The following is a 27720-nucleotide window of genomic DNA, read 5'->3' as shown; positions in this document are numbered from 1 at the left end:
GTATCTGGAGAAGAAGCTTTGAGGGTCCTGTACCGATGGAGAAGGCCGAATAGCCCCTTTGGCGAGAAGGGCGTCGACCTCTGCGAGAATTTCTTGAGAAGGGTTGGAGAGAAGGACCTGACCCGTGGGCGGGAGTTCCTCGAACTCTAAGGCATAGCCTTCTTGGACAATTTTGAGAACCCAGGCATCTGAAGTAATAGATTTCCACCGGTGAAAGAAGGGAGCCAGGCGGTCTAGAAAGAGACCATGAGGTTGATTCGGTGGAGGAAAGGGGTGCGGAGGAATGAGAGCTGCAACGGTATCGTAGAAAGAGTCTTTGGAAAGAGAGATGGCGTCAGGAACAACTGTGAGGTTGACCAGCGGTGGGGGTGGCACGGCCGCGCTGCCTTTGTGGTTGAGCAGCCCGACGGGGCTGTTGGCGGTTCTGGTTGTTCGATACCGAGGGATGCCTGAAGGATTGATGGCGGTAAGAGGGAGGCGGGAAGCGTCGAAAGCGTTGAGGAAACCACTTGGTGCGGTGGGTTTGGGGTTGGTCACCGCATTTAGTGGCCAGAACTTTAAAGTCATGGTTGGTTTTGAGCTTGTCGTCGGTGCCAGAATTAAAGAGGCCCATGGCGTCGAAGGGGAGGTCCTCGATGACCTGCCTCGAGGAGGAAGACAAACCGGACGACCTCAGCCAGGCGTGGCGACGAATGGCAATGGCGTGGGCGATCATCTTGCCGGCCGTGTCACCCGTATGCTTAGCCATCTGGATTTGATGATGTGCTAACGAGTCGGCCTCTTGCTGGAGGGTGGACATAACCGACCGGTCTTCGTCGGACAACTTCGAGAAGAAGGGCTGAGCTTTTTCCCAAAAGATCTGCTGGTAGGCCCCCATACAGGCCCCATAGTTCGCCATTCTACAAAGTAGAAGGGCCCCGGAGTAGAGCTTTCGCCCGACCGCGTCAAATCTCTTGCCCTCTCTATCTGCAGGGGTAGTGGATTCACGACCGGAAGTTTGAGAAGCCTTAACTACCATGGAATTTGGGTCGGGATGGTGTTTAAGCCATTCTAAGGTGTCGTCATCTGTACGATACCAAGATTCAATTCTCTTCGAGGTAGGAGGAATTGAGGAAGGAGTCTTCCACGATGATTGGATGACATCCAGGAGGTAAGGCAGAAACGGCAACAGCGTGGCCGGGGGGGCCTGGGCTTGGACCCGTTTGAAAACCGGGTCAGACACTGCCTTAGAGGTTTGTTTGATTTCTAGACCCAGGGCATCAGCCATTCTAACCATTTGTTCGGAGAAGGCCCGAATGTTGTCGGTAGGCGAAGGAGGGTCCACCTCATAGGCATCATGAGGAGGAGAGAGATCAAGGCCTAGAGATACCACAGAGGCCGAGAGAGCGGAATCAGGGCGATCGATATCAATCTCATCGTCCTCAGCCCCTTGAGGGGACTGAGGGGGAGATGACAACACAGTCTCTGGTGGTGGCAAAGCCTCAAGAGCAGGAGCCATCTGTGGCCGAGTTTCCTTAGAGGCCGAGGCCTGGGCCGCTCGAGCCAGGCGGGCGGTTTGTCTACCCCGCTCCGGTGTCGAGGTCGGGGGAAAAAGCTGTTGTCGAGACGGGCGATGTGAGACAGCAGGTCGAGGAGATGGCACCCTGACCACTGTCTGGGTAGAGTGGTGGGGTGAGTCCTGTAGTTCGCCATCAGAAAGTTGCTGAGGAGAAGGTTGACGAGGCCGCTGAGCGGGAGGGATTGGAGAAGACTTTCTAGACGAAGTCGCCGAAGAAGGGACGTCCATCTTGGAGGAGGCAGAGGAGGAGGAACGCTGGGTAGCCCTCTTCTTTGCGAGCGGTTGCTTTGATGGAACCCTCATGGATTTTCCCGGTGTAGGAGGGACCATTGCTGAGTCGGATTGGGTCCGACGAGCTTCCTCATGAGCCCTTTTAAAGGCGATCTTCATCGCAGAGGTCGATGGAGGGGCCCCGAGATGGGATCGGACCGAGGAAACGGAGGCCACCGAGCTCGATGTCGAGGAAGGGCCGACCCGACCGGAACGTGTCGACATCGTGGCCGTGGTGAGTGTGCACGGCGGTTTGGCGGCTTTAGCCGATCTGGAGGCTCTGGACGCCCTGGACGAGACCGAGGGAGCTTTAGCCGTTGGAGCCGACATCGATCTCGGGTCGACCGACGGCTTCGTGCCCGAAGTCGACGGAACGGGTTCAGGAGCAAGCGATTTTTCGTAGAGCGCTGCTCTAAGCCTCGCGGCTCTATTCTTCCTAGCCTGAGCCGTCAGGGCCAGGCAGAAACGGCAGGTACCGACGACATGTGCCTCCCCGAGGCAGTAGAGGCACTTGGCGTGGCCGTCGGAATCAGGAATCTTAGCGGCACACTGAGTGCAGCGCTTGAAGCGAGTCGTAGACATGAGAGTCCGAAGTGAACCTTGCGGCGGAAAAAAAGGAACTGGGGAGCAACCGCCGAGGGCTGCCTTATATGCCCTCCGGGGACGGAGGGGCGTGGCTACCGCCAAAATTTAAACTTCAGCTTGGGAAGAGTTTCCGTTGGAACCTGCGCAGGCGCAGCCTCTCCATTAGTGTGCATTCACAGAGTACACGAAGAAAAAACTCTGGATCACAAACCACCTAATTTAAATAGCAGCTATTGTCATGGTAACTATTTCTATTAGAGTATCATTGTGCAAAGCAGGGGGCTAAAATCAAAAGATGGCTTGTTATGCTGCCAATAAACTGCAACCCAGCATGTAGACTCTGAAATATGCCAGATCTCTTTGGTTTCCATTAAACTTAACAGAAACTCTGCCTCTAGTCAAGACTTCAGGATAAAGTGCAATGCTTGTGAGACTTCTTTTCGACCTTCCCAGCTTCAAAGCTTTTAGACTCTTTAGGACCATTATATATCATTACAGTGAAAATAGTGTCAGGTCTGATCGCTTAGTATCTAAATTTGCTATTTTCTTGGTCCAAGTTGTCAGGCTCAGTGGATGGCATTCACAAACAATGTGAAGGCCATATAAGAAGGTTTCTAATGTACTTTTTCTTTTGACATGCCAGCCAGATTAATGAGGTATTTGCCGTGGGGGTTGCCATTTTTAATCCATGATGGTTCTCAAAAATAGAAAGATGTAACTAAAATGGTAGCCTGGGTGTACATTTCCTAGTTTAAGATAGTCAGCAGGCATCATGTTGAAGGTGTCCATTATTGTTCACTGAAAGACATAGAAAATCACAACACTCAGCCTCTTTTTCTGGGAATGTTGCAAATCCTCCTTTAAAAAAACAAATACAGTGGAACCCCAGTATCCATGGAGTTTGGTTCCAGGACCCCTCAAATGAGAATGCTCAGGGCATCACTAATGAAATGGTGTAGGACACAGTGGAGGTGGTGACAAGTCATGAGTAGGGCACATGCCAGCTGCTTGCTTCTGCCATTGGCTGGTGGGGTCTCTGGAGATAAAGCAGCATGAAAAATATACATGTGCCAGTGCGCCTGAGAGCTGGGGCTGCCTTGAATAAATCTCACGAATAGGGTCTTATAGGGGAGACCTTCTGCTCCAATTCACAGTGGGTTGACTCCATGGATCATGAGCCAGAATATCTGAAAGAACACCTCAAGTATGATGCCAAGAAATGTAGAGCCTCAGTGGAGGCCTTGTTGTATGTCCTGTACATAAGACCAAGTTTTCTTTGTCACAGTACCACAGCTGCAGAATTTCCCCCCAATTCAAGGCAGGGAATTTTTTCCCCAATGCAAGGGTTCTATCTCTAATTAAGTCTGAATCTACACTGCCATATAATGCAGGGATCAAATTTCACTTAAGTACATTTCCCTCCATCTGTTCACAGAAAGACAATGTAACAGTTAAATAAACTGAATTAAAATATTTACCTGTTGTGAATAGGTCCGCTGAACTTTGGGTCAAATTTCCTTGGTTCACCTGCATGTAAAATAAAACATTATAAAAATTCATCACAGCAAATAAATAAAGAGGAATAATATGCAACCAGTTTGTCATACATTAATTCTCATGGGAAACATCACTATTATACTCTGCAATTTGGTTCATTAAATAGGTTTTATAATACAGAATCTCACTGCTCCACTTAAGCAGGGTAACGTTTTGTTTACTTTGCTAGGTTGTCAAAGCTCAACTGGAGACAGAAATCCAAATTGAAGGACCAAGTTATAGATTCAGAGGCCTCCAGAACATAATGCACCTTTTCACACTATCCAATTACAATATTATGATTCTGTTTTGATTCTCGTGGTTTCATATGACATTCTGGCATTTGTCATTTAGGGGGAGTCATTTAGAATTTCAAGTCAGAAATCTCTAGTGTCTCATCAAACTACAAATTCCAGAATTCCATAGAATATAATTTTTAGATGCAATCATAATGCTAAAATTTTATAGTGTGTAATATCTTGATGGAGATGAAAAATTATCATTTTTGGAATCTCCTTGGGATTTGTGGTAAACCAAATTATAAAAACAAAGTCCTGCACAGAAATATTTATTTACAACTACTCCATTGGTTACAACTCTCTTCATTACGAGACAGCATGGTCGTGACAATTGGAATAATGGGATATACAGCCTATAACATCCAGCGAACACTAGCATGAGCTGGATTATACATCTTATTTAATTAGGTACTTTGTTGTTATTGATTTTTCAAAATATCCACAAGGTTGCTAAAACTTCGTTTTCTGATGATTCAGTATACACAAACTTGGTTCTATGCACAAAATTATTAAACACATTGTATAAAATTATCTTCAGGGTTTATGGACAAGGGGTATGTAAAACATAAATGAATTTTGTGTTTAGACTTGGATCACATCTCCAAAGTATTCCAAAGTCTGAAAAAATCTGAAATACAAAATACTTCCAGTCCCAAGCATTTCAGATAAGGGATAGTCAATCTGCATCGTATTTGTGCCCTTTGGATTTTTAAATAAAACTTTCCTACAAATGTGGTCAAGCACTAGCAGCCAATAATTTGGGGAATCGCACTAATCCACAGACCACCACTTTGACTAACACCACTCTAGGTTATGTTAGTTGTTGTTAATAAGGCTGTGCACAGATCCGTTTTTCAAAATGAGCTCCGGCTGCTCCGGCTCTTTTGGCCTGCTGTAACAGGCCACCACCATTTTTTTTCCTGGCTGCAACAGACCACATGGCTGTCAAAAACGGCTGCCTTCAGCTTCTTTTGGCTACACAAGGAGTGCATAGAGGGAGGACGCCACACACGCATGTGTTTGTCTGCCTAATCTAATGAGAAGAACAAAGCTGCTCCTTGTTCTATCTCAGTGCCTTTGCTGCTCTTAGGATCTTGCTTTTGGACTCAATTCCAATATTTGGCAATTACATTTACGGGGCTGTGAAAGGGCATTGGGGTATTTGTTTAAACACTGGGGTGGTTTACTTAAGGGATGGGATAGCCTGACTCCCTTGAGTCCCCACGGTGAGAATTCAATTCCTCCCTAGGTTTAGTTTAAGGTAATTAAAGGAAAGGACACCAGAAACAGGGGTTTCTTAAACCTGATGCTTTAACCCAGATCTAACTGAAGGAGATTAAAAGAAAGGATGCCAGAAACAGGAGTTTCTTAAGACTGATGTCCTAAAAATGATGGAAAGGGGAGCCTCAGAAGTTCCCCATTGCCGCCAATGGGCCAGATTTTGCCAGATCTTCCAGTTGCCAAACTGAAAAATGGATTGGGAGGGGGGGGGGGGGCGAAATCTGGACATCAAAAATGGCACAGGGTTTAACACTCCTAGTAGTTAGGCCCTTCTGAATCCAATGGGTCTTAAGTTAGCCTCTAGCAACATTTCACATCGGTTGCACTGAAATCTAAACATGATGTACTAATTTGTCTATGGCTCACTGATCATACAAGATTCTGAGATCATGTTTAAAATGTCAAGCTAGCAAGACTCAACTCTAGAGTACAAACAGTAAGAGCTCATAGCTTTGTTTTCAAAGATTAACTTTGTATCTAGAGTGTCTCAAATATAATAGTTGGCATTTTAGGTTAAAAATATGTCGAGTAATAAGACTGTTAAAAGCAGCTGGCTAGATGTATCAATGGTTTGGCCAGCATTCTAGTACCACACAGTAGAATGCATGCCAAACTGACTAAGGTCATATTTCAAAGACAAATATCATCCAATTTACAGGGTGGAAGGCAGATATCCAGAGGTTCAGAGGCTGTATCTGCTGCTGCCATCCCAGAACTTCAACCATTGTTTTCACCCATTCCATCTAACAGACTGTTGCATTTAGTTTTGAAACAGCCTCTCCATATGCCTAAGCAAGCAGAGAGGTAAAAATGATACAAAACTGGCATTCTTTTGATGCAAAAGGAGGCATATGGAGTGCATGGAAATCTTAGGGAGGTTGAGTAAGTGGGAAAATGAGTGGATAGATTAATCCAGGGCCTGCAAAGGGCCACAATATGCTAACTTCAGTTATATAGGAATGTGGCCTAATTATGAATGATGCACATGCTATTTTCTAAACAAATATATATTCATAACTTAATTCTAAATATATACAAAAATGGCTAGAGAAGCTATAAAGAAAAAGTAGGAGTCATTCAGTTTCAAATTATTATTCTGTAATAGTTCTGCCTAAAACCATATTTTGAAAAATGAGCTATGGGTACAATGCATCTCAGGGTGTGTCTGACTGAATTAAAAAAAACTTATTTATCAGAAAATGTGTCTGCAAAATTAAAAAAGACCAGGGTTGTTGTGAAGTTCTTTCATTTGTCTTAAAAAGATCACACTTTACCAATATATCTTTTTAGTACAGGCTCATAAAAAAAAGAAAAACACATTAAGTATGGCTGTCTTGAATTTGTAGCTTCTTTCCTCCCAAACTACCCAGTGAATGTCTTAATTGCAAATGTTAAAATGAAATAAGATGCTCTATTCACAGCCTTATTTTCCCATACTCTATGAAAATAATTTCGCACTGCATAATTTGCAGCTCTTTCTAGATTTCCATGAAGATGAGATGTGATTTGGCTAAAACTTATTTTCTATATGACTAAAGAATCAAGAGAGCTTTGAAAAACAATTGTTATGTGAAAAGTTAGGATCAAACATTAGGAGTAATTTCTTTACTTTAAAAACACATTTCAAGTTGTTGCCTTTATTTCTGATGAGGGAAAACCAAAATGAATTTCAGTATGCTTTAAGTATAGTGCTGTGAGCCATGCACTACAAACAAGTCTGGAGACCAGGATTCAAATCCCTATTCAGCCATGAAAACCCACCAGATGAGTTGGGCAAATCACTCTCTCAGAGGAAAGTAATGGCCAACCTCTTGAGAATAAATATTTCCAAGAAAGCCCTGTGATAGAGCCACTCTAGGGTTACCAAATGTTGGAAATGACTTGGAAGACACACCGCCACCACAATGACATTGCAATCTATGATATCCTGCTTTAAAACACATTGTTCAGAATGCAGTTATTCAAGATCTCAGAACATGGCATACAAAGCAAAAATCATGAAAAGGTATGTTTTAGCAGTTTGAGACTTGTGACCTCATCAGATGGGATTTAGATGGGGTAAAAGTGATGTAAATAAATAAATAAATAAATTTGCTTCAGTGGCATATGCCGGTTCAGCTCTAGTTGGCCCACGGAGCCCGCCAGCTCCCATCTCACAACGCAAAGGAACTTCCAGCAGGGCTCCATCGTTCAACTACTGTGGAACCGGCGTATGCCACTGCTGTGGCAACACGGGAGGCTTCCTGTGTTGCACCAGAAGGAATGGGGGGAAGTCATGCGGTCTATGCTTTCCCCATGGGGTCAGATTAAAGGTAAGCTGAGCAATGCAGGGCTCAGGGTGATGGATTCAGGGTGATGGATTCCTTACATTCCCCAACACTGGTTGCAGGATTCATCATGATGCATGGCAATTCCAGTAGCCCATGTGAAGACGTTATGAGAGAAAGAAGTTTGTAGCATAAGGTTTTGTAGACTAAGTGCTACTTCATTAGATATGTGGAGTGATATGCCTATGGATGGATGTTTATGCCTATGTGTGTGATAATTAACAAGAAATGCAAAACCTTGCAAAAGCATTTTTAGAAGGCAGTGACCGTTTCTATACCAGTGTGATGTTGAGTTCACTTAGGTTTTAGGTCAAATTTCAAACAATGTATGCAAGGTGTCGACTTATTGGGTAGGGATAAGATTTAGCACCTTGGAAAGTATATTTAAAGCTCAGATTAATATCTAGAGTGCATTACTGTTCCACTACCGTGCAAGTCATTGACTAGTTGCCATTTTTAACAGGTACAGTAAAACCTCCTATCCACAGGGGATACCTTCCTGGCCAGACCGCAGTTCTTTGAAACTTCATATGCCACAAAACACCGTTAAATTAACTTACTTCCAGTCCTATCGCACCATAGAGTTGTGCTGGTGGGCCTAGCGATTACTAGATATAATCTTTAGGGAATTCCTAGGTCTTCCATGATAATTTCTGAGGGAAGCATACCATATAGTCACCTGGAGAACTTAGCAATTTCCTTGCAAGACAATTTATCTCTGAATTCAAGCAGGTGAAACCATGGATATGGGTTCTGCAGTCACAGGGGTTTTTACTGTATATCCATTGTCATGATGTTACTGATGAATAGATTTTGTTTCACAATATCCCCCCCAATGCCTACATAAAGGTAAAGGTAAAGGTTTTCCCTTGATATTAAGTCTAGTTGTGTCCAACTCTGAGGGTTGGTGCTCATCTCTATTTCTAAGTCAAAGACCATTGTCCTTAGACGCCTCCAAGGTCATGTGGCCAGCATGACTGCATGGAGCACCGTTACCTTCCCGCCTGAGCAGTACCTATTGATCGACTAACATTTGCAGCTCTGTTGTTTAACTCACCATGCCACTGAGGGCTCCAGGATGCCTACATAATAATATTGTATTTATAAACTTCCTATAAACACTGAAACAAAATCCAAAAAGCAATCCAAAGAATTATTACAAAACTTATAAAGTTTTACCTAGCTTAGTTCATTGTTATATTTTGAGAGTGTGAGGTTAATTACCCTTCAGTACTCCCTTTTAAGCCTCTTATCTCAAAATGCATGACAATGGACTGAATCCAGACCACTGAAATCAATGAACCAAGGCAAATCATAATCAATTTAAAACCCATTAATTTCAACAGGTTTGCTTTAGGTAGATCCAGTCCAAAGTCTCAAGGAACCTAGTAACAGTTAAAATTCCAAGTCTGTAACACACTTTAGAAGAAGCAATTTTGCCAGGTTTAATCCAAATACTTGCAAACGTATTTGGATTTTCTATCTTAAGCAAAAATTACCTGTAAACATTTTTTTTCAAAAAAAGTGTTCGCTTTCATAAAACTGAAGGATAATATGGAAGGAAAATCATTGTTACAACTTGATTTTCCATTGGTAAGCAATTTTATAAAGACTGACAGAGAGTCATGTTTCAGCCACAGAATTTTGATTTTTTGTTTTTGTTTTGTTTTTTCGTGTCAGGAGCAACCGGAGTTGCTTCTGGAGTGAGAGAATTGGCCGTCTGCAAGGATGTTGCCCAGGGGACGCCTGGATGTTTTGATGTTTTACCATCCTTGTGGGAGGCTTCTCTCATGTCCCCGCATGGAGCTGGTGCTGATAGAGGGAGCTCATCCACGCTCTCCCCAGGTGGGATTCGAACCTGGCAGCCTTCAGGTCAGCAACCCAACCTTCAGGTCACAAGGCTTTTATCCCCTAGGCCACTGGAGGCTCCAGAATTTTGATAACAGTGGTTTAATCACACTAGAGAAAGTATTCATTCAAACTAGATTGATTTCCTCCCACAAACTGGTTCTTTTCTGACATGTTCTGTCCTCCTTCCTTTCCTATAACGTTCCCTCTGTTGCTGTATCTGAATACTGCACTGAGCCCAGAGGGTTAACCATACAGACACTTAAAAGTTTGAGACCTCAACCTATATATTAGCAGTAAAGTTATAATCGAAGTAAAGAGACAATGAACCAAGTTCATCCCTGGTAAAATGGAATCAACCAAGTTCATTCTGCACACTTAAAGGGGCTGTATTCACAGGTGAATTCAGCACTGTACATTTGTACTTTATCTATGCAATAATGAGAGCTGGGAAATTATATTTTTCTCCTGTATGGCAAGCCTCTTCATTAAAAGAGACAATACTCCAAAAGTTTTCTCCTTTCATTTCTTGCAAATCAATGCAGAACACCACTCTTCCTTATGAAGCTATGCATTTTAATTGCCTGGCTAATAAAATATTTATGGTGAGTGACCACATGGGTGCCAAATGTTCGACCGGTTTCTCTTATAAAACCAGCTACTTTATACTTCGCACTTCTGTTTCCATCAGAGGCAATTAAAGAGAGGGATGTCAGTTGGGGCTTGGAAGTCTTTAAACAGGACAAGCAGTCAGCCTGCCTTTTGATATATCTCAATTAGCTACATTGGGGCTTTGCATCCAAACTCTCACATACTTCAGAGCAAAAGAGCTTTTTAGCTGACTTGAGAGAGCAAGAGAACCATGGAGACCATATAAAAAGAATAGTTTGACAGACCATATAAAAGAATAGTTTGAATCTGGCCCAATGACTAAAATCATATTCCTAGGCTGTATTGAATGGATCACTGTCAGCACCTATAACAAGACGAAAAACGTGAGGGCAGAGGAGACAAAGACTAATAAGGAAAAACAGTAATTTTGGACATGTATTATAACTTTTGTCTTGAAACAAAGAGAAGAGATTATTATGCCTTGGACAGGTAGCCCTTTGTGCCTGGAGATAACTAACCTGATGAGTTACCAGGCAGCCATTAAAATGCTTCCAACTGTCAACTTACCTATTTCCTTTTACTGTTTTAAAGACAATTGCTCAAGAGTCATATGATTATGTCACCTTTTTTAACAGGTCCTTTGAATGAATCTGGCAGAGACAGCCATCAGTACTGCAAGAAACGCACATGAGCCAGAAGAGGAGGCACTGAGAGCCCCCTCCCCCTTTTAAGCATTCTTGTGAATAGAGAGATTGACAGACAACCTCTCTAGCTCTCTTCTGGCAACAATGATTTTTAGAAAGCCCATTTTAGATTGCTTCAATCTCCTTTTTGAATCATCTGGAATTATTTCAGAAGTTCAGAAAGGAGTGTCAGGGGATTTTATATGGAAAAGACAGATCTGAAAAAATAGGTAGAAAAAAAAGAATGTACAGTATTGTTGTTGTGTGCCTTCAAGTTCCTTTCAATGTATGGTGACCCTAAGGTGAATCTATCCTTGTGTTTTCTTGCCAAGATCTGTTCAGAAGGAGGTTTTCCTCTGCCTGAGGCTGAAAGTGTGTTACTAGCTCAAGTCACCCAGTGGGTTTCTCGTATAACTGAGTGAGGATTCAAATCCTGGTTTCCAGAATCATAGCCAATGATCAAATCATTGCCTCATGCTGGCTCTCATGGGAATGTATATCCATAGATGAACATTTACAGTATTTCAAAATACTGTGGTCAGAAGAACAGTCATACTCATTTAAAAAGCACAAATATGTCATTTCACTCCAATAATATTTGAGAACTTTAAAACCAAATTTTGTTTGCAAAACATGCTTTAAATTCATTTTTTGAAAATAAAAGCTCAGGTCTTGGTTCCAAAGTATAAAGAAATGAGCAAATGAAAAAAGAGAGTTATAATGGAACTCTGCAATGTAATATAAACTACAGCATTTGCTATTGCCAGGGTTAATGAATATATATTCACTTGCATACCACTTTGGTACCTTTCTGGATGAACGATGCCATATAAAATGGAAAATATTGCTCTCAAGGGTTAGTGAGCTGTCTTCTTGAACTACTACTGCTCAGTTGTGGCATATGGCCAATAGTGATATTAAACCATTAAGGTTTGTTATTCCCTTGATATTGTGTGTGAATCAACTGTACAGTGCAGTTTCCCACTCACAGGAAGCTAGGGAGAAAACACCAATCTTGAAACTCTGTTTGACCTCCAATCTATAGCTTAGAAACATCTGACCTAAGAAGTGCAGGAACTACATCATGGATGGCTGAAGTCCTCTGAGATCATGCACGTCAACAGATCTGGAATATTACTGGGTCCATCATTGCTAACTAAACCACTTCCTTTGCCCCTTTCAGCTGCCAAGCTAGGTTCAGCATAATAAAGATGGCAATGAAGGAGAAAGGGATTCTAGTATTGCATTCAGGAGATCAAGGCACCAGTCCACAGATAGATAAAACAACCAGAATGATTCTATTACCTAGAGATACCAAATTCTGATTCAAAGTGGTGGTGTGTGTGGTGGGGGGGGGGGGGGGGGGGAAGGGAGAGAGAGAGAGAGAGAGAGAGAGAGACCAGGAGCAATTTGATACCTCTAGTAAAACCTGATGAGAAGAAAGGATGAGATCTCAGGTGTAAAAAATAAAATTATACTCCAAGAAGCCCCCTATTGAATGTTAATTAAAACTATCAATTAAAATCACCAAAATTCATTTTAAAACATCAGTGAAACAATGCAATACACCAACTCCACCAAGGGCGACCAGAAAAACATTATACTAGTTCTGTAAATGGAAAAGAAGGGTCAATTAAAACAATATGGTATCAACAACAACAACAACAACAATAATAATAATAATAATAATAATAATAATACAATTTCACCTGTATCCCGTCCTATTTCCCTATGGGAAGTCAGGCCGCCTTCCAACACAGTAACAGGCAAACATTCAATGCTTATATAAACAATGTAGAGCTAGATATAGATTTATAATTATATATACTAATTACACATGTGCATTTTCCCCTGAAACATTTGAAAATCTTCTCTATATATATGTGCATTTCTCCTACAGTATTTGCAAGCCTATATATCTCTGTTTATATCTATTTAGACATCTCTCTGTGTGTGCGTGCGCACATTTCCCCTGCAATATTTGCAAGCCCTATATATCTAGATTCATATCTATCTAGACATGTCTATATATATTTGTGTGTGCATTTCCCCCTGTAATATTTGCAAGCCCTATATATCTAGATTCATATATATTTATCTAGAGATCTCTCTCTATATAATTATATCTATATAGGATTTGCAAAGACTTGCAAACATGTGAGAGAAAATGCATATATAAAAATAATGCATACACACACACACATACAGATATACAGGTACATGGAAATCTCTAGATTTCTACATGTATATAGGATTTTCAAAGACCTGCAAACATATGAGGGGAAATGCATATATAAAATCAATGTATATAGATAGATACAAATATATAGGTACATAGGGACTGCAAAGGTTTGCAGGGGGAAATGCCTATACATATCTGTAGGAAAGATTAACAAATATTCCAAGGGAAAATGCTTTTATAAGATTAAAGGATGTCTATGTTTTTCTTCTTCCTGACTTACAAGGACTTCTTCCCCCCTCCTTTCCCTTTTCAAAACATTCCCTTGGTTAAGAGGGAGGGAGGCTTTGGAAAAGAAAACACACTGTTAAGGGAGGGTAAGAGGAGAGAGAAATAGATCATTTATCGAAAGCACACAGATTCACAAACCTCATCAGGCGCACTTTAAACTAGATCCACTGGGGGAGGGGAACAACAGCCTGGCGAACACTATATTACCCACGACCACAGGGAACCGCCAAAAGGCTAAACGGAGCGCTGCACAAACACAGCAAGGACCAAGTACAGAGAGCACAATAATCCCAAATAAACAGCTTGAGGGGAGGTCACAGGGGCTTACATGTCTTTACACTAATGCTCAGAGCATGGGAAATAAGCAAGACGAACTCCAACTCTTAGCACAGCACCACACATACGATGTCATAGGCATCACTGAAACCTGGTGGGATGACTCCCATCACTGGAATTTAGCCATTGAGGGCTATAACCTCTTTCACAGAAATAGAACAAAGGGAGAGGAGTGGGAGTAGCTTTATATGTCAAAAACAGTTACGTTGCAGAAGAAATGCAAGACTGTAATCCGGGAAACTAGCTTGAAAGCATCTGGATAAGAATCAAGGGAACCGGGACTCAAAAAGATCTTGTCGTGGGTGTCTACTACAGACTTCCGAGTCAGGATGAAGGACTTGATGATGCCTTCTGTCAACAGCTGACCAAACAGGCACAAAGAAGAGATATAGTAGTCATGGGCAATTTCAATTATCCCGATATCTGCTGGAAAACAAACTCAGCCAAGAGTACAAAGTACAACAAATTCCTCACTTGCCTTGCAGACAATTTTATGGTCCAGAAGGTAGAAGAGGCAACAAGGGGATCAGCAACTCTTGATCTAATCTTAACAAATGTGGAAGATCTGATCAATACAGTTGAAGTGGATGGATCCCTAGGGGCAAGTGACCATGTGCTCCTGCAGTTTGCCATACAAAGGAAGGCTGAAACTGAGACAAGTCAAACACGCATTCTGGACTTTAAGAGAGCTGACTTCCAAAAAATGAAGGAATTGCTGAGCGGCATTCCATGGACGCCAATATTAAAAAAAACAAGGGAGTTAAAGATGGATGGGAGTTTTTCAAAAGTGAAATACTCAAGGCACAAATGCAAACAGTGCCAACAAAGAAGAAAAATAAGACAAGTGCAAAGAGCCAGAATGGATGTCCAAAGAACTTCTAACTGAGCTAAAACTCAAAAGTGACATGCACAAGAAGTGGAAAAGGGGAGAAATCACCAAAGAAGAATTCAAACGTATAGCCAACACCTGTAGGGAAAAGGTTCGCAAGGCTAAAGCGCAAAATGAGCTCAGGCTTGCCAGGGACATAAAAAACAACAAAAAAGGTTTTTTTGCTTACGTTGGTAGAAAAAGGAAGAACAAGGAGGCGATAGGGCCACTGCAAGGAGAAGATGGGGTGATGGCGACAGGGGATAGGGAAAAGGCAGAACTGCTTAATGCCTTCTTTGCCTCGGTCTTCTCACAAAAAGAAAACCATCTTCAACCTCAGCAACATGGAATGGACGAAGGATTGGAAGAAATCCAACCCCAAATAGGGAAACAAGTTGTCCAGGAACACCTGGCCGCTCTAAACGAATTCAAGTCCCCAGGGCCAGATCAGCTACATCCAAGAGTATTGAAGGAACTAGCGGAAGTTATTTCAGAACCACTGGCAATTATCTTCGAGAGTTCTTGGAGAACGGGAGTAGTCCCAGCAGATTGGAGGAGGGTGAATGTAATCCCTATCTTCAAGAAGGGAAAAAAGAACGACCCAAACAATTACCGTCTGGTCAGCCTCACATCGATACCAGGCAAGATTCTGGAAAAGATCATTAAGGAAGTGGTCTGCGAACACTTAGAAACAAATGCAGTCATTGCTAATAGTCAACACGGATTTACCAAAAACAAGTCATGCCAGACTAATCTGATCTCTTTTTTGATAGAGTTACGAGTTGGGTCGATACAGGGAATGCTGTGGATGTAGCGTACCTGGATTTCAGTAAGGCCTTCGACAAAGTCCCCTACGACCTTCTGGCAAACAAACTAGTAAAATGTGGGCTAGACAAAACTACGGTTAGGTGGATCTGTAATTGGCTAAGCGAACGAACCCAAAGGGTGCTCACCAATGCGTCATCTTCATCTTGGAAAGAAGTGACAAGTGGAGTGCTGCAGGGCTCCGTCCTGGGCCCGGTTCTGTTCAACATCTTTATTAACGACTTAGATGAAGGGTTAGAAGGCACAATCATCAAGTTTGCAGACGACACCAAACTGAGAGGGATAGCTAACACTCCAGAAGACAGGAGAAGAATTCAAAACGATCTTGACAGACTAGCGAGATGGGCCGAAACTAACAAAATGAAGTTCAACAGGGATAAATGCAAGATACTTCATTTCGGCAGAAAACATGGAATGCAAAGATACAGAATGGGGGACACCTGGCTTGACAGCAGTGTGTGCAAAAAAGACCTTGGAGTCCTCGTAGACAACAAGTTAAACATGAGCCAACAATGTGATGCGGCAGCTAAAAAAGCCAACGGGATTCTGGCCTGCATCAATAGGGGAATAGCATCTAGATCCAGGGAAGTCATGCTACCCCTCTATTCTGCCTTGGTCAGACCACACCTGGAATACTGTGTCCAGTTTTGGGCACCGCAGTTGAAGGGAGATGTTGACAAGCTGGAAAGCGTCCAGAGGAGGGCGACTAAAATGATCAAGGGTCTGGAGAACAAGCCCTATGAGGAGCGGCTTAAAGAGCTGGGCATGTTTAGCCTGCAGAAGAGAAGGCTAAGAGGAGACATGACAGCCATGTACAAATACGTGAAGGGAAGTCATAGGGAGGAGGGAGCAAGCTTGTTTTCTGCTGCCCTGCAGACTAGGACACGGAACAATGGCTTCAAACTACAGGAAAGGAGATTCCACCTGGACATCAGGAAGAACTTCCTCACTGTGAGAGCTGTTCGACAGTGGAACTCTCTCCCCCGGGCTGTGGTGGAGGCTCCTTCTTTGGAGGCTTTTAAGCAGAGGCTGGATGGCCATCTGTCGGGGGTGCTTTGAATGTGATTTCCTGCTTCTTAGCGGGGGGTTGGACTGGATGGCCCATGAGGTCTCTTCCAACTCTACTATTCTATGATTCTATGATTCAATGGCCTCCAGGCTTTGCTGTCCAGCTTGACCCCATTATAAGCAGAGGGAGCCTTTTTCAGCTCAAAAAAGGGCTAAAATAAACCTCAGTTTATCTTTGAGTATATAAAGTATATATCGTTTAGGTCCATGAGCAGCTCTCATTTCCACCCACCCTCCCATGAAAGAAATTCTACTGAAACTGGAAACCAGTGAATTATACTACATAATATTTAGAAGTAACCCACATTGATCCCAAAAGTGCTTGCTTGAAAATATAGTGGATGGAGTGCAGGTGTAATATTTGAATGTTGCTTGTTTATGACCCACCCTTGGCAAACTCATTTGTGAAAGCCCAATATTTCCAACCGAACATTAAATGTAGAAAGACCTAGTGTTTTAAGCTTATATATGAGCAACACTGCTTTCTGCTACAAATTTATAGACAGCCTACTGAAGAGAAAGGTTTAAGGCTACTGTATATTACCAACAGTCAATTCTGATTTTTGCAGTTGGAGGTAGATATTTTTCTGATGTTTTAAATTGTGTTGCCAACAGCCATTAGCATAATTCGTGGCCAATTCGCACAATGGTCTCGCATAATAATGGCCATGCATCATTATTTCAACAATCTTTACCTTAAACATATTGGCTTACATCCCTATAATGTAGATAGGAAGCTGAGATGACGACAATCCCAATTTGCCTATAACTCCCTTGTGATTTCGAAGGAAAACAACAGCAACGTTCCTTCCTGCATAAATTCACATATCCTAAAAACACATAGACAGAGCAATCATGCTTATGGCTTCTAACAACATCTATAAAGATGGTGGCATTTTCCTAGCTGACACACTCCCATGAACTGATGTTGGCCGTATACACAATTAGCTGGTTCACATAAGACATTTTCCTCCATTTGAATGCCTATCCAGGGAGAACTTGGAAAGTTCACATGTAAAAATAAACTACTGGCTAAATAAAATTTCTGGAGCAGTATAATGTAACATTTTTAAGGCTATTTTTATTAGCAATAACATAGTACCAGGACAGAAAGTGAACACAAAGTTTTATTTTGCAAATGGGCAGACAAACATACTTTTTAAAACATAGGCACAAAGAAACAGTGTTACATAGTGTGTAATGTTATGTATTGGCAGTAATATGGGAACCCTCCAGGGGAAAATATGTGATGCAGATTAATAGAGACTTTGTTCAGACTGGCTATTTATTTCACCACACTGAAAATAGACATTCTAGTTTTCTTAGCATCCACCCATGCTCAAAAGAGTGAAGGAGGTGAAATAGTTAGAATGAGTCATTTTATCAGAAATTCACTAAGTATTTCAGAGGCTGGTGATAAAATCTTCTCAGAAACAGCCTTCTATGGGTTAGTGATGACAGGTAAATTAAATTACCTTATACTTTCTGCTATTCAAAAAATGTGAAATGAAGGAAACTGTCACAAGTCTTTCTAAAGAATTCAGAGAAGTCTTGGTATGGCTGTGTGTATTTCCAGCTTACTGGATATGCCTGCATTTGACAGTCCTTTCTATATTAACTGCAATGCCTTGTGGTTTATGTTAGAAAATACCATGACAGATGACAGCAGTACCACAAAGAATGGCTCTGTCAAAGGTCTTCTGCACTGAGATGAGTTAATGAAATTAGCAAAGTCAAATCTGAAAGTCATACGATTCTACACTTAGCTCGTTCACTGTAATAACTTCACTAAGTAGTTGCATCATTTTGAATACATGGCAAAACAAAGCTCAGTTGAACTGTAGCATCCAGCCAACATGTTTACCTTTTACATCAGGGCCGGGCAAAGCGCAGCCAGTGGATTTACTGTATATCAAAGCTTTACTCCACAAAGTGTGACTGCACTGCCTTATCCTAGCATGAAGGTGACCCTGAGTTCTCAAAAGCTATGCTGGTTCTACCAGGTTGATAAGTCTCCAAGTACAATTGTGGAGACAACTCTGCCTGTCATCCCAGGATCAACTTAATTTAATACGAAAAGACTCATCATCAAAAAGATGACCACCAGGTGACAAATTAATCCTACCAATTATGCACTGAAAAGGAGCAACCTACAACTGTGGAGGGATTTTCTGCCTCAGTTAAATTGGTAATCTTCAAAGAACTATGCCTTTATGCATACATAGTATTTATATATTTATTCTAATTATGCTACATAGGAATCTTTCCCTATGAATAAACTATTTCATGATCAGTGTTTCAATACAGAACAATTGATTTACACATTCTGTCTACAAAATGACATGAGATTGGCAAGAAGAAAGCTGTCCTCCACTGACGGCAACAAATATAATTGAAAGTATGGTTATGGAAGGGAGTGGGAAAGTCATCAACTGTGTCATTGTTTAAGATAGTGGTTCTCAACCTGGGGTCCCCAAATGTTTTTGGCCTTCAACTCCCAGAAATCCTAACAGCTGGTAAACTGGCTGGAAGTTATAGGCCAAAAACATCTGGGGACCCCAGGTTGAGAACCACTCATTTAAGAGGTAGGTATACACTGTTTACCTGTCCTGAGCAAACACCTTATATAACAGGCAGGTGTTTTGGACTCCAAATCCCACAATTTCTAACAGTTTGCCCATGCCTGTTATATAAGGATTTCATGGACTATATTTCACAGATCTGCCAAAGCATGGAAGTTAGCACAGGATGTAGGAATAAGTAAAAACAGTGTCCCTTCCTTCCATTAACAGAGATCTTGGATCAATCAAAAGTGCTCCTACTGGAAGCAACTGAGTTCAATTATATTGAAGAATATTTAATTATATTGAAGAATGTCCTGTGTTATAGTCTGCCATCTCCTAAAGGACAAAAAAATGTCAATACTTCACAGGAGGGGGCAAAATTAGGCAAGTTATTGGTTTCCAATTCACCTTTACAAAATGATCTAAGACTAAATACCGCTAAGAGTATTGTCTCTTTGACCTGTATTTCTTGAACTGTTTGGGAAGAAACTAGCTTTTGGGCTGCACTTGGAGCACAATCCAGCCTAGTTATGTGTACTCAAGACCAACAGACATCATAATTTTAATCTGCTGAAATCTAAATGTAATTCATGTTATAATAATGATGCTGAAGAAGATCAATTATTCATATACGGCATAACATATAGAATCATAGAATTTTAGAATCAGAAGAGACCACAAGGGGCATCCATGTGAGCAATGAAAACAACACAAAATGTTGCAATTATGTGACCCAAATACATACATTTAATTCTAAATGAACCTCTATACTTTGCAAATATATATAAATAAAAATGTAATATCTGTGTGTGGAGACCTCATATCTCCCAAACTACTTCACTGATTGCTACGAAATTTGAACACCACATTGCATTCGAAATGGCAAGTGTTTTAAAGTATTCCTATACCTGCTATTACAAACCTGTCACACCTGAGACAGGTAAAACCATGTCTCTTAGCAACAGGCAATCTGTCTCCTCCTCCCTTAGCTACCATCATAGCAGATGGCTCCTCCCCTTAGCAATGGTGTTAACAATGGCCAAGCAGTCTCCTCTCTTTAGCAGACAGTATGGGTGAGGCAACAAGGGACGACTAGGCCCGCCTCCTCGCCACTCAGTTCAGCTTGGCAAGTTACACAAAGACAAGGCTCTGTGGCCTAGCCACAGAAAGGAGGGATACTGACAGCGAAAATCCTTTTCGTGGGCCCTAGTGAGGTGAGCGAGAGATACCACTACGTATTGTATTATTAAAATTGTATTACATTATTATTATATATTATTACTAGCTGTGCCCGGCCACGCGTTGCTGTGGCGAAGTATGGTGCTATGGGAAATAAAGTATTGAGGAATTGGTGGTAGTTAAGGTAAAGGGTAAAGGTTTTCCCCTGCCATATAATCCAGTTCAAATCAGATAATCTGTATTTTATAGGCAGTGTGGAAGAGGCCTAAGTGAGGCCTAACTCTGCCTATCCCCTGGGCTGAATGGGTTGTTAGGAGACCAAGTGGGCGGAGCTTAGCCTTCTAGCTGGCAGCAATTGGATAAAAACAATTATTCCTTTCCCTCTAATTAGGACTTTATTTTTCTTTTCTTTTTGTTGTATGAATGTAGAGGCATGGATGAGGGGTTGTGCTGCCAAGTTTAGTGTTTCTGGGATGTGTAGTTTTGTTGTTTTGTCCTAGGCCGAAATTTCATTACCCTTTCATATATATAGATATAGTATTATAATTTTATAATATATTACACCATGTAACACTATGATTTTTGCTCCTAGGTTTATCAATGTCATTATTTTCTAGGGTTCTATCATAAAAACATGGAAAATGTTTTATTAAACTGCAAAAAAAATGTTATTGTGGGACATCCTGCAGCACATTGTATTATTATAGTATAATTATATTTTATTGTATTTTTTCCATGTCAGGAATGACTTGAGAAACTGCAAGTCATTTCTAGTATGAGAGATTTGGCCGTCTGCAATGATGTTGCCCTGGGGATTCCCGGATGTTTTACCATCCTGTGGGAGTCTTCTCTTTACATATCTGTGGAAGGTCCAGGGTAAAAGAACTCTTTTCTGCTTGTGGCAAGTGTGAATGTTGTAATTGGTCAGCTGGATTAGAACTGAATAGCCTTGCTGCTTCAAAGCCTGGCTTCTTCCTGCCTGGGGGAATCCTTTCTTGGGAGGTGTTAGCTGGTCCTAATAGTTTCATGTTTGAAATTCTGGAATTCATGTCTGGAATTTTAATACTGGTAGCCAGATTTTCAATAATAGAGGAGGCACTGGGGTCACTCCCTGGGAGGGGCCTATGGCCTCTCCCAGCAGGAAAATAACAGAGGTGCATGGTCAATGAGGAAGCCACATCCCCTGTCATTTTCCCCAATGGGAGGGCAGAAAAAGAAAGAGATCTATATCCATCCATCTATCTATCTAGCTAGCTAGCTAGCTAGCTATGTTTACACTCGGAGGCAATTGTTAGAATTCTGCTGTTTACATCAGGACATGTATTGCTTATCACAAGGACAGTAATATGTTTGGGGTTCCAGAGTCGCCAAACCAGACAATCTCCATATCTGCACAGACAATGGAACCAACACAAATATTGCCAACCCACAAGCATTGTGAAATCACGTATATCTGAAATCTGCTCTTTCTCTATCTTTTCTTTCCCACTGAACCAGACTGAGCCACAGCAACATATGGCCGGGTACAGCTAGTATAATATAAATGTCAAAACAAAATGAACACTTCTCAGGGACTTGAAGAAGTAGCATAATATTGCTGGAGGGTTTTCCTGTATTTGTATTAACTATAATTAAAGGTGAATCTGAAGATACTAACAAGAAAACTTGTGGATCTTGAAATAAAAGTCCTCTACTGGTCCTATTTTAAGGCATGTCCTCATTTCTTTCATTCTATGAAAGGAGTGCCATAATTCTTCTCAATAACCATGCTTTTGCTATTTCTTTTTATCTCCTCTATTCTTGACATTGGTGGCTTGGTTTCTTATTCCCACCCCTTCTCTTATCTGCTAGATATTATCGATCTTCCTTCCAAACAATCTTCCAAGAGAGTAGAGTCCCAAAACAGTGATCATTGCTATTGGAATATAGAGCCTAGAGTTCATCAAAGTTAAGACAAAAGCAAGGGAATCCATCTTGTGATCCATACTGCAGCATGGATCTCGCTTTGTTTGGTAGAAAGAAATTTAAGACAAATGCCAACGAGGTATCTACACAATACATTTGCGAGCTCTTTGGAAGTTCAAAGAAGTCACTTTCATGGTGTTGTTTCTTTTTTTTTCCAATTAATCAACCCAGCTCTAATCTATATGGTGAATTCTATCTAGTTCACAAGGTACATTTATGTGAATGCATGTTCTATTATAATTTCAACAACAAGCATTCTCTCATAATTTGAAATGTTCTCTCATAACACAATGACCAAAAACACAGTGATTTCCCTATCTGATTAAACAAACTCTCCTAGAAGTTTTGGGATTAAACCAAACAATGGTATAAAACTATTCTAAAGCATTTTGCTATTCAGAATAGGAGGATTTATAGTTGCAGAATGCTATTACTCTGTAGCTACTGCTACAAGGAGAATAATAGTGCAGATTACTGGAAGCAGAACCATCATGTTACAAAAATATACTTTTGATATAAAATATTTTGCATTTTGTATGTTTCCCAATACACATATGTTTGTACACAACTTTGTCTAATGTATGTTTGACTCTTGGTGCTGAGAAATGCATTGAGGGCTCATAGACATTCATACTCCAAAGGGTAACTATGTTTCAATCTGGAAACGACTAGGAAGTGCAAATCAATGTTAATTAGGAAAAAACTCCCTTATTCTTATCTATATTACAATATAGAGTTCAAATGATGTATGTGTCAACAAAAGTACATAAGACCAACAAGTAGAATGTTTAACAAATTTTATTTGTGGGAACAAACTAAAATGCATCATGTCATAAACAACTGGATGAGCAACTACTTAAAACACTACACAGTAAGCACTTAATATCTGTTGGGGTTTGGTTTCAGGACCCCTCTGGATATCCAAATCCATGCATGCTTAATGATGTTGTAAAATGTTGTCCCTTATATATAAAGACAAAATCAAGGTTTGCCTTTGGAAATTTTTAAATATATATTTTCAAGGTGAGAATGGTTGAATCTGTAGATGCAGAATCCATTGATATGGAGGCAGGCTGCACCTTGTTGTTTTAAATATCTGATACTAGCTGGAGGTCAGCTGTGACCAGAAGTGCTGTGGAATTTGAAGAGGCATGAATGGAGGGCAAGAGGGAGAAATGTGCTAAGAGGAAGGCACATCAAGCCAACCCTGACCGGGATTGCCTTCGACTTGAAAAACGATGCCCTCACTGTGGAAGAACATACGGGTCAAGGATAGGGTTCTACAATCACCTACGTATGCACTGCCAGGACACTACACTTAGAAGGCCATCATACTCAGACAATAAGGGATCACCTAAGTAAGTAAGTAAGTACTAAAGGGTTTTTTCACCTTAAAAGTTTTAATATTTAAAGTACAATAGCACACATAAATATTAAGAAAATGCTTTAATGAAATGCTGCAGAGAAAAAATAGATGGTGAGTTGGAAAATCTATAGAGAAAAAGAATGGTATGGACAAATACATTAATGAACTCATTCAAGGGGCAGATGAACATTAATAATGTTAAAGTTGCTCTTCTGAGACCAAAGTCCATTGTGTGGTTGTCGGTGTCAGTTATGTAAAAGGATTCAGGATGCTTTAAAGTAAGTCCTTCGGAACTCAGCTTTCGAATATATATGGTGATTGTGCTGGCAATTCATCTTTCCTTCTTTGAGGAAAAATACTTTTACTCATTAACTAAGGTTAGATTTGATCCTAACATTTCATATCAAAAGACTTTAACACACACACAAGCTCTGTTCTGTAAACTCAGAATGCTCTCCTGTGTGTTTGCATTGTATCAATAATGTTTTCTTCCACCTCAATAACTAACACAAGAACTTGGTCAGCTAATAGCTTTGGAACAGGTCTCTGTGATAAAATTGCTAGCTGGTACACAACACAAATTATGCTGTCACAGAGAAATCATTCTGATTGATTCCAGGTTCAGAAGGCAGCACACCCAATAAATGTCACACAGCTGGCTATACTCTATATAGTTATAATAAATGAATTTCCGTTAAATACACCCATGTGGCACTTGCAAAGTTACTGCACATAAAGAACAATTTCTTAGTCAAACAAAACAGGGAAATATTTTACAAAGTCCGGAAAAGATGTAGAAATGAGAAAGGGATCTGTCTGCTATAAATGCTAAGAAAAATCCTTCCTATCCAGTGCTAGATTTGTACATACAGTAGAGTCTCACTTATCCAACATAAACGGGCCGGCAGGACGTTGGATAAGCGAATATGTTGGATAATAAGGAGGGACCAAGGAAAAGTCTATTAAACATCAAATTAGGTTATGATTTTACAAATTAAGCACCAAAACATCATGTTATACAACAAATTTGACAGAAAAAGTAGTTCAATACGCAGTAATGCTATGTAGTAATTACTGTATTTACGAATTTAGCACCAAAATATCACGATGTATTGAAAACATTAACTACAAAAATGCATTGGATAATCCAGAATGTTGGATAAGCAAGTGTTGGATAAGTGAGACTCTACTGTACTTTCAAAAAGAAATCCCTAAAAAGTGATCAAAAAGTGGTCACTGTTTGTGACCTAAGTCAAGACACTTCTTAAACTTTTCCATTCACAATCTCTTTCTGCCTAAGAAATGTTGATGTGACCCTGGGTATGTAGATATATAAAATAGGAATAAAATCAAACATTTACTGACAACAAATATGAATTTGCAAGGCTTAATAAACAGGCCGATTTTTCTTTTTATGGAGTACAGCTGAAGCATCTTCTACAGAGTCTGCTGCAAACACTGCAGAACAGACTTGTGTAAATGTCTGAAACAGCCACTAGATGACGTTCAGATTTTTTTTACTGTTGCCAATTTTTTGGAGACCCAACATGGAGCTAAGGGGACCCCATTTGGGGTTGGGACCTATAGTTTAAGAAGCAGTAACCTAAGTGAACAAAGACTTTATTGCACAATGCCGCTATCTCACATTATTCTGCATGATCTGAAATAGTGGCAACTTATTAATAAGTGGACCTTCCTTATGGCACTGCTGCTAGCATTGCACAACTACAACGTTTTGGCAGTGTGAGGTCCCATGCCCTCATTTCCGGATAAGAGTTATAGCCCCATCCTCTCACTGTGTCACTTTTCCTGTTTGTTTTTTTCAAAGGCACTTTGTAATTCTGCAAAGTGAAAAGAAAGAAAGGGAAAAATTTTTTATTTATGAACAAGAGGAAAATGGGACAGGAGGATAATCTCTCATCATGATGTCACCAAAGAAGTACCTTGGATCATCACACCAGATAGGTTGTGGCACCATGGTGCAGAGATGTCATCTTCTTCTCCTTCATCTCCTCCTTTCCCTCTTTATCTGAGACCCAAAAGAGTTATTGATGAGTTCTTCCATAGTGAAGAACAGCTTTGTTGTGGGAAGGTGGCAAACTGGCAACAAATATGGCATTCCTGCTTCTATACCAGTTTGCCATCTCTGTACAATAAATTCCCAAAAAACAAAGGAGATTCCAGGAAACAAACAAGCACTTCCAAAAATTCCTTATCAGACATTTTGAACTTTCCCCCAGCCAGCTCAGAAACGTCTACAATTAACTCCTCTACATGTGTCTGACAAGAACAAACACATTTAAAATGCATGTTACATATAGCTTGAGCCATATATCAACACAGAATTGGCATACTGTGCAACTGAAGGCATAGTGGGTTTTTTTTAAGTTGAGCAAGATGTTTCTTGGGCTGTGGAAAAAACATGAAATCAAAGCTGCAAAAAGATTGGATGAGTCCCATACCTTATCTTTCCTATGCATATGCTTCTATTTTGCCCTACATTATGCTGCACCATCATTAGCAGCAGCAATTTACGAAACGCTCAGGAAAACAGAATGGTTGATAATATAGCCAGTATATACCAGTTTTTCTGCCCCTAGAAAGCATCTTATTTTTGTAATGGCTCCATAACTAATAGCAATACAGATTTCACAATAATGCCTTCAGTTTTATTTTCCATGGTATATCATTGCTGGCTTCCACTCATATAAGAAATAGGAAAGGCATGCATTTTTAACATAGATGCAACTATAAAGTATCACTCTAGCAAAAATCAATGTGTGCTAATTAACTACAAGACAAAGAAATAGAGAAGCATTCTATAAACTGATCTTTAAGGAGAATCTTTTTTCTATTAAGCAAATGAATTGGGCTGGTTGGAAAAAATAATGTTCAAAGGGAGGACAAGAAACCTATCATTATAACTTGTTTCCAAGGGAATTGTTTCCATACTCCAAGAAATTATTCTGTCTCAAGTCCAGAGATGTTATATCTCACACTATTTTCTTTCTGTTGAACAGTGTGTTACTTCCTAGCTGTAGGAGGTTAGGATTAGGCCTAAGCCTCTTCTAATGGGAAAGACACCCTTCTGCCTGGCTGAAGTCGTCCCCGTAAGAGCTAAAAGGGAGTGAAGATGGGGGAAGGCTGGCAGATTTTATGAAAGAAGCATTGTTCAAGAAGTTAGTGGAGATTTTTATAGATGTTTTTCATCTTTTGAAATTTCTGTTTTATATTGTTTAATATTTTAAAATGTTTTACAATGATGTATTTTAACTATGTTGTGCACCGCTTCAAGAGAGGTATATAAGACATAAAATGTATTATTATTGTTGTTGTGAGTATTTTTAATAGTCTGTTTTGGAAGCCATTTTGGGTCCACTCTGGGACAAAGGGGGCATACAAATGCAAGAAACAACAACAACAACAACAACAACAACAACAATAATAATAATTTTATACAATATTTTTGCCTGAAGAAATTTCTATTTTTATTTTTCTCTAATATTAAGATTTTATGAAATAATCTATTGATCTATATCTATACACACACACACACACACACACACACACATATACAGAGAGAGAGAGAGAGATACAGATGTATACAATACATGCCCATGTACTTTCCCATACATCACATTTAGCCACATTTTATGTTTCTATGGTTTGTTACTTAAGCATACATTGTTCTGAAGATTATTTAACAAAACAAGTTTATTGTAATCACTTTTGTCAGTTCTTGTTTTAGAATGAGCAGATGAAGAACGAGCTAAAAACTTAGGTTTGGATTTAAGTATAATGACAAGTCAGAGCACAAACAAATCAGAATTTGCTGCATACAACAAGCCACGTTTTTAGAATTCAGTTTCTGGCTGACTAAAAAACCATGATTTGTTCACATAGGTGGTTTTCAACACAACAGCCCAGAACTCAAGAAAGCACATACTGCTTTGTACAAACCTGGTCTCAGAATGCAATGCAAATAATGAAAGCTATGGGACAAAAATATTTAAATTCTTGGTCCATCCTTTTCCCCATGTCTTTCACTAACTGCAATCAAAAAGTCTGGAGCAGTGTTTC

The 27720-nt window shown here is 40.4% G+C and overlaps 1 protein-coding gene across 7 annotated transcripts in view; it reads right to left on the bottom strand.

The window, feature by feature from the left end:
• The window catches only part of slc44a5 (solute carrier family 44 member 5), a 268997-nt gene that overhangs the window by 119420 nt on the left and 121857 nt on the right, over positions 1 to 27720 (bottom strand). For all 7 annotated transcript variants that reach the window (XR_010005380.1, XM_008114106.3, XM_062978139.1 and 4 more), the window contains exon 2: positions 3892 to 3940. Coding sequence is in view for 6 of the 7 variants with exons in the window: in XM_008114106.3 (XP_008112313.1) it covers positions 3892 to 3940 (49 nt within the window). In the remaining variant the exon portion in view is untranslated. The remainder of the gene's footprint in view (positions 1 to 3891; positions 3941 to 27720) is intronic.

Source organism: Anolis carolinensis, chromosome 4 (genome assembly GCF_035594765.1).
Source record: "Anolis carolinensis isolate JA03-04 chromosome 4, rAnoCar3.1.pri, whole genome shotgun sequence".
In the NCBI taxonomy this organism is placed as follows: domain Eukaryota; kingdom Metazoa; phylum Chordata; class Lepidosauria; order Squamata; family Dactyloidae; genus Anolis; species Anolis carolinensis.
Note: the sequence above shows the minus strand (reverse complement) of the source record. Positions and strands in the feature narration are given on the sequence as shown.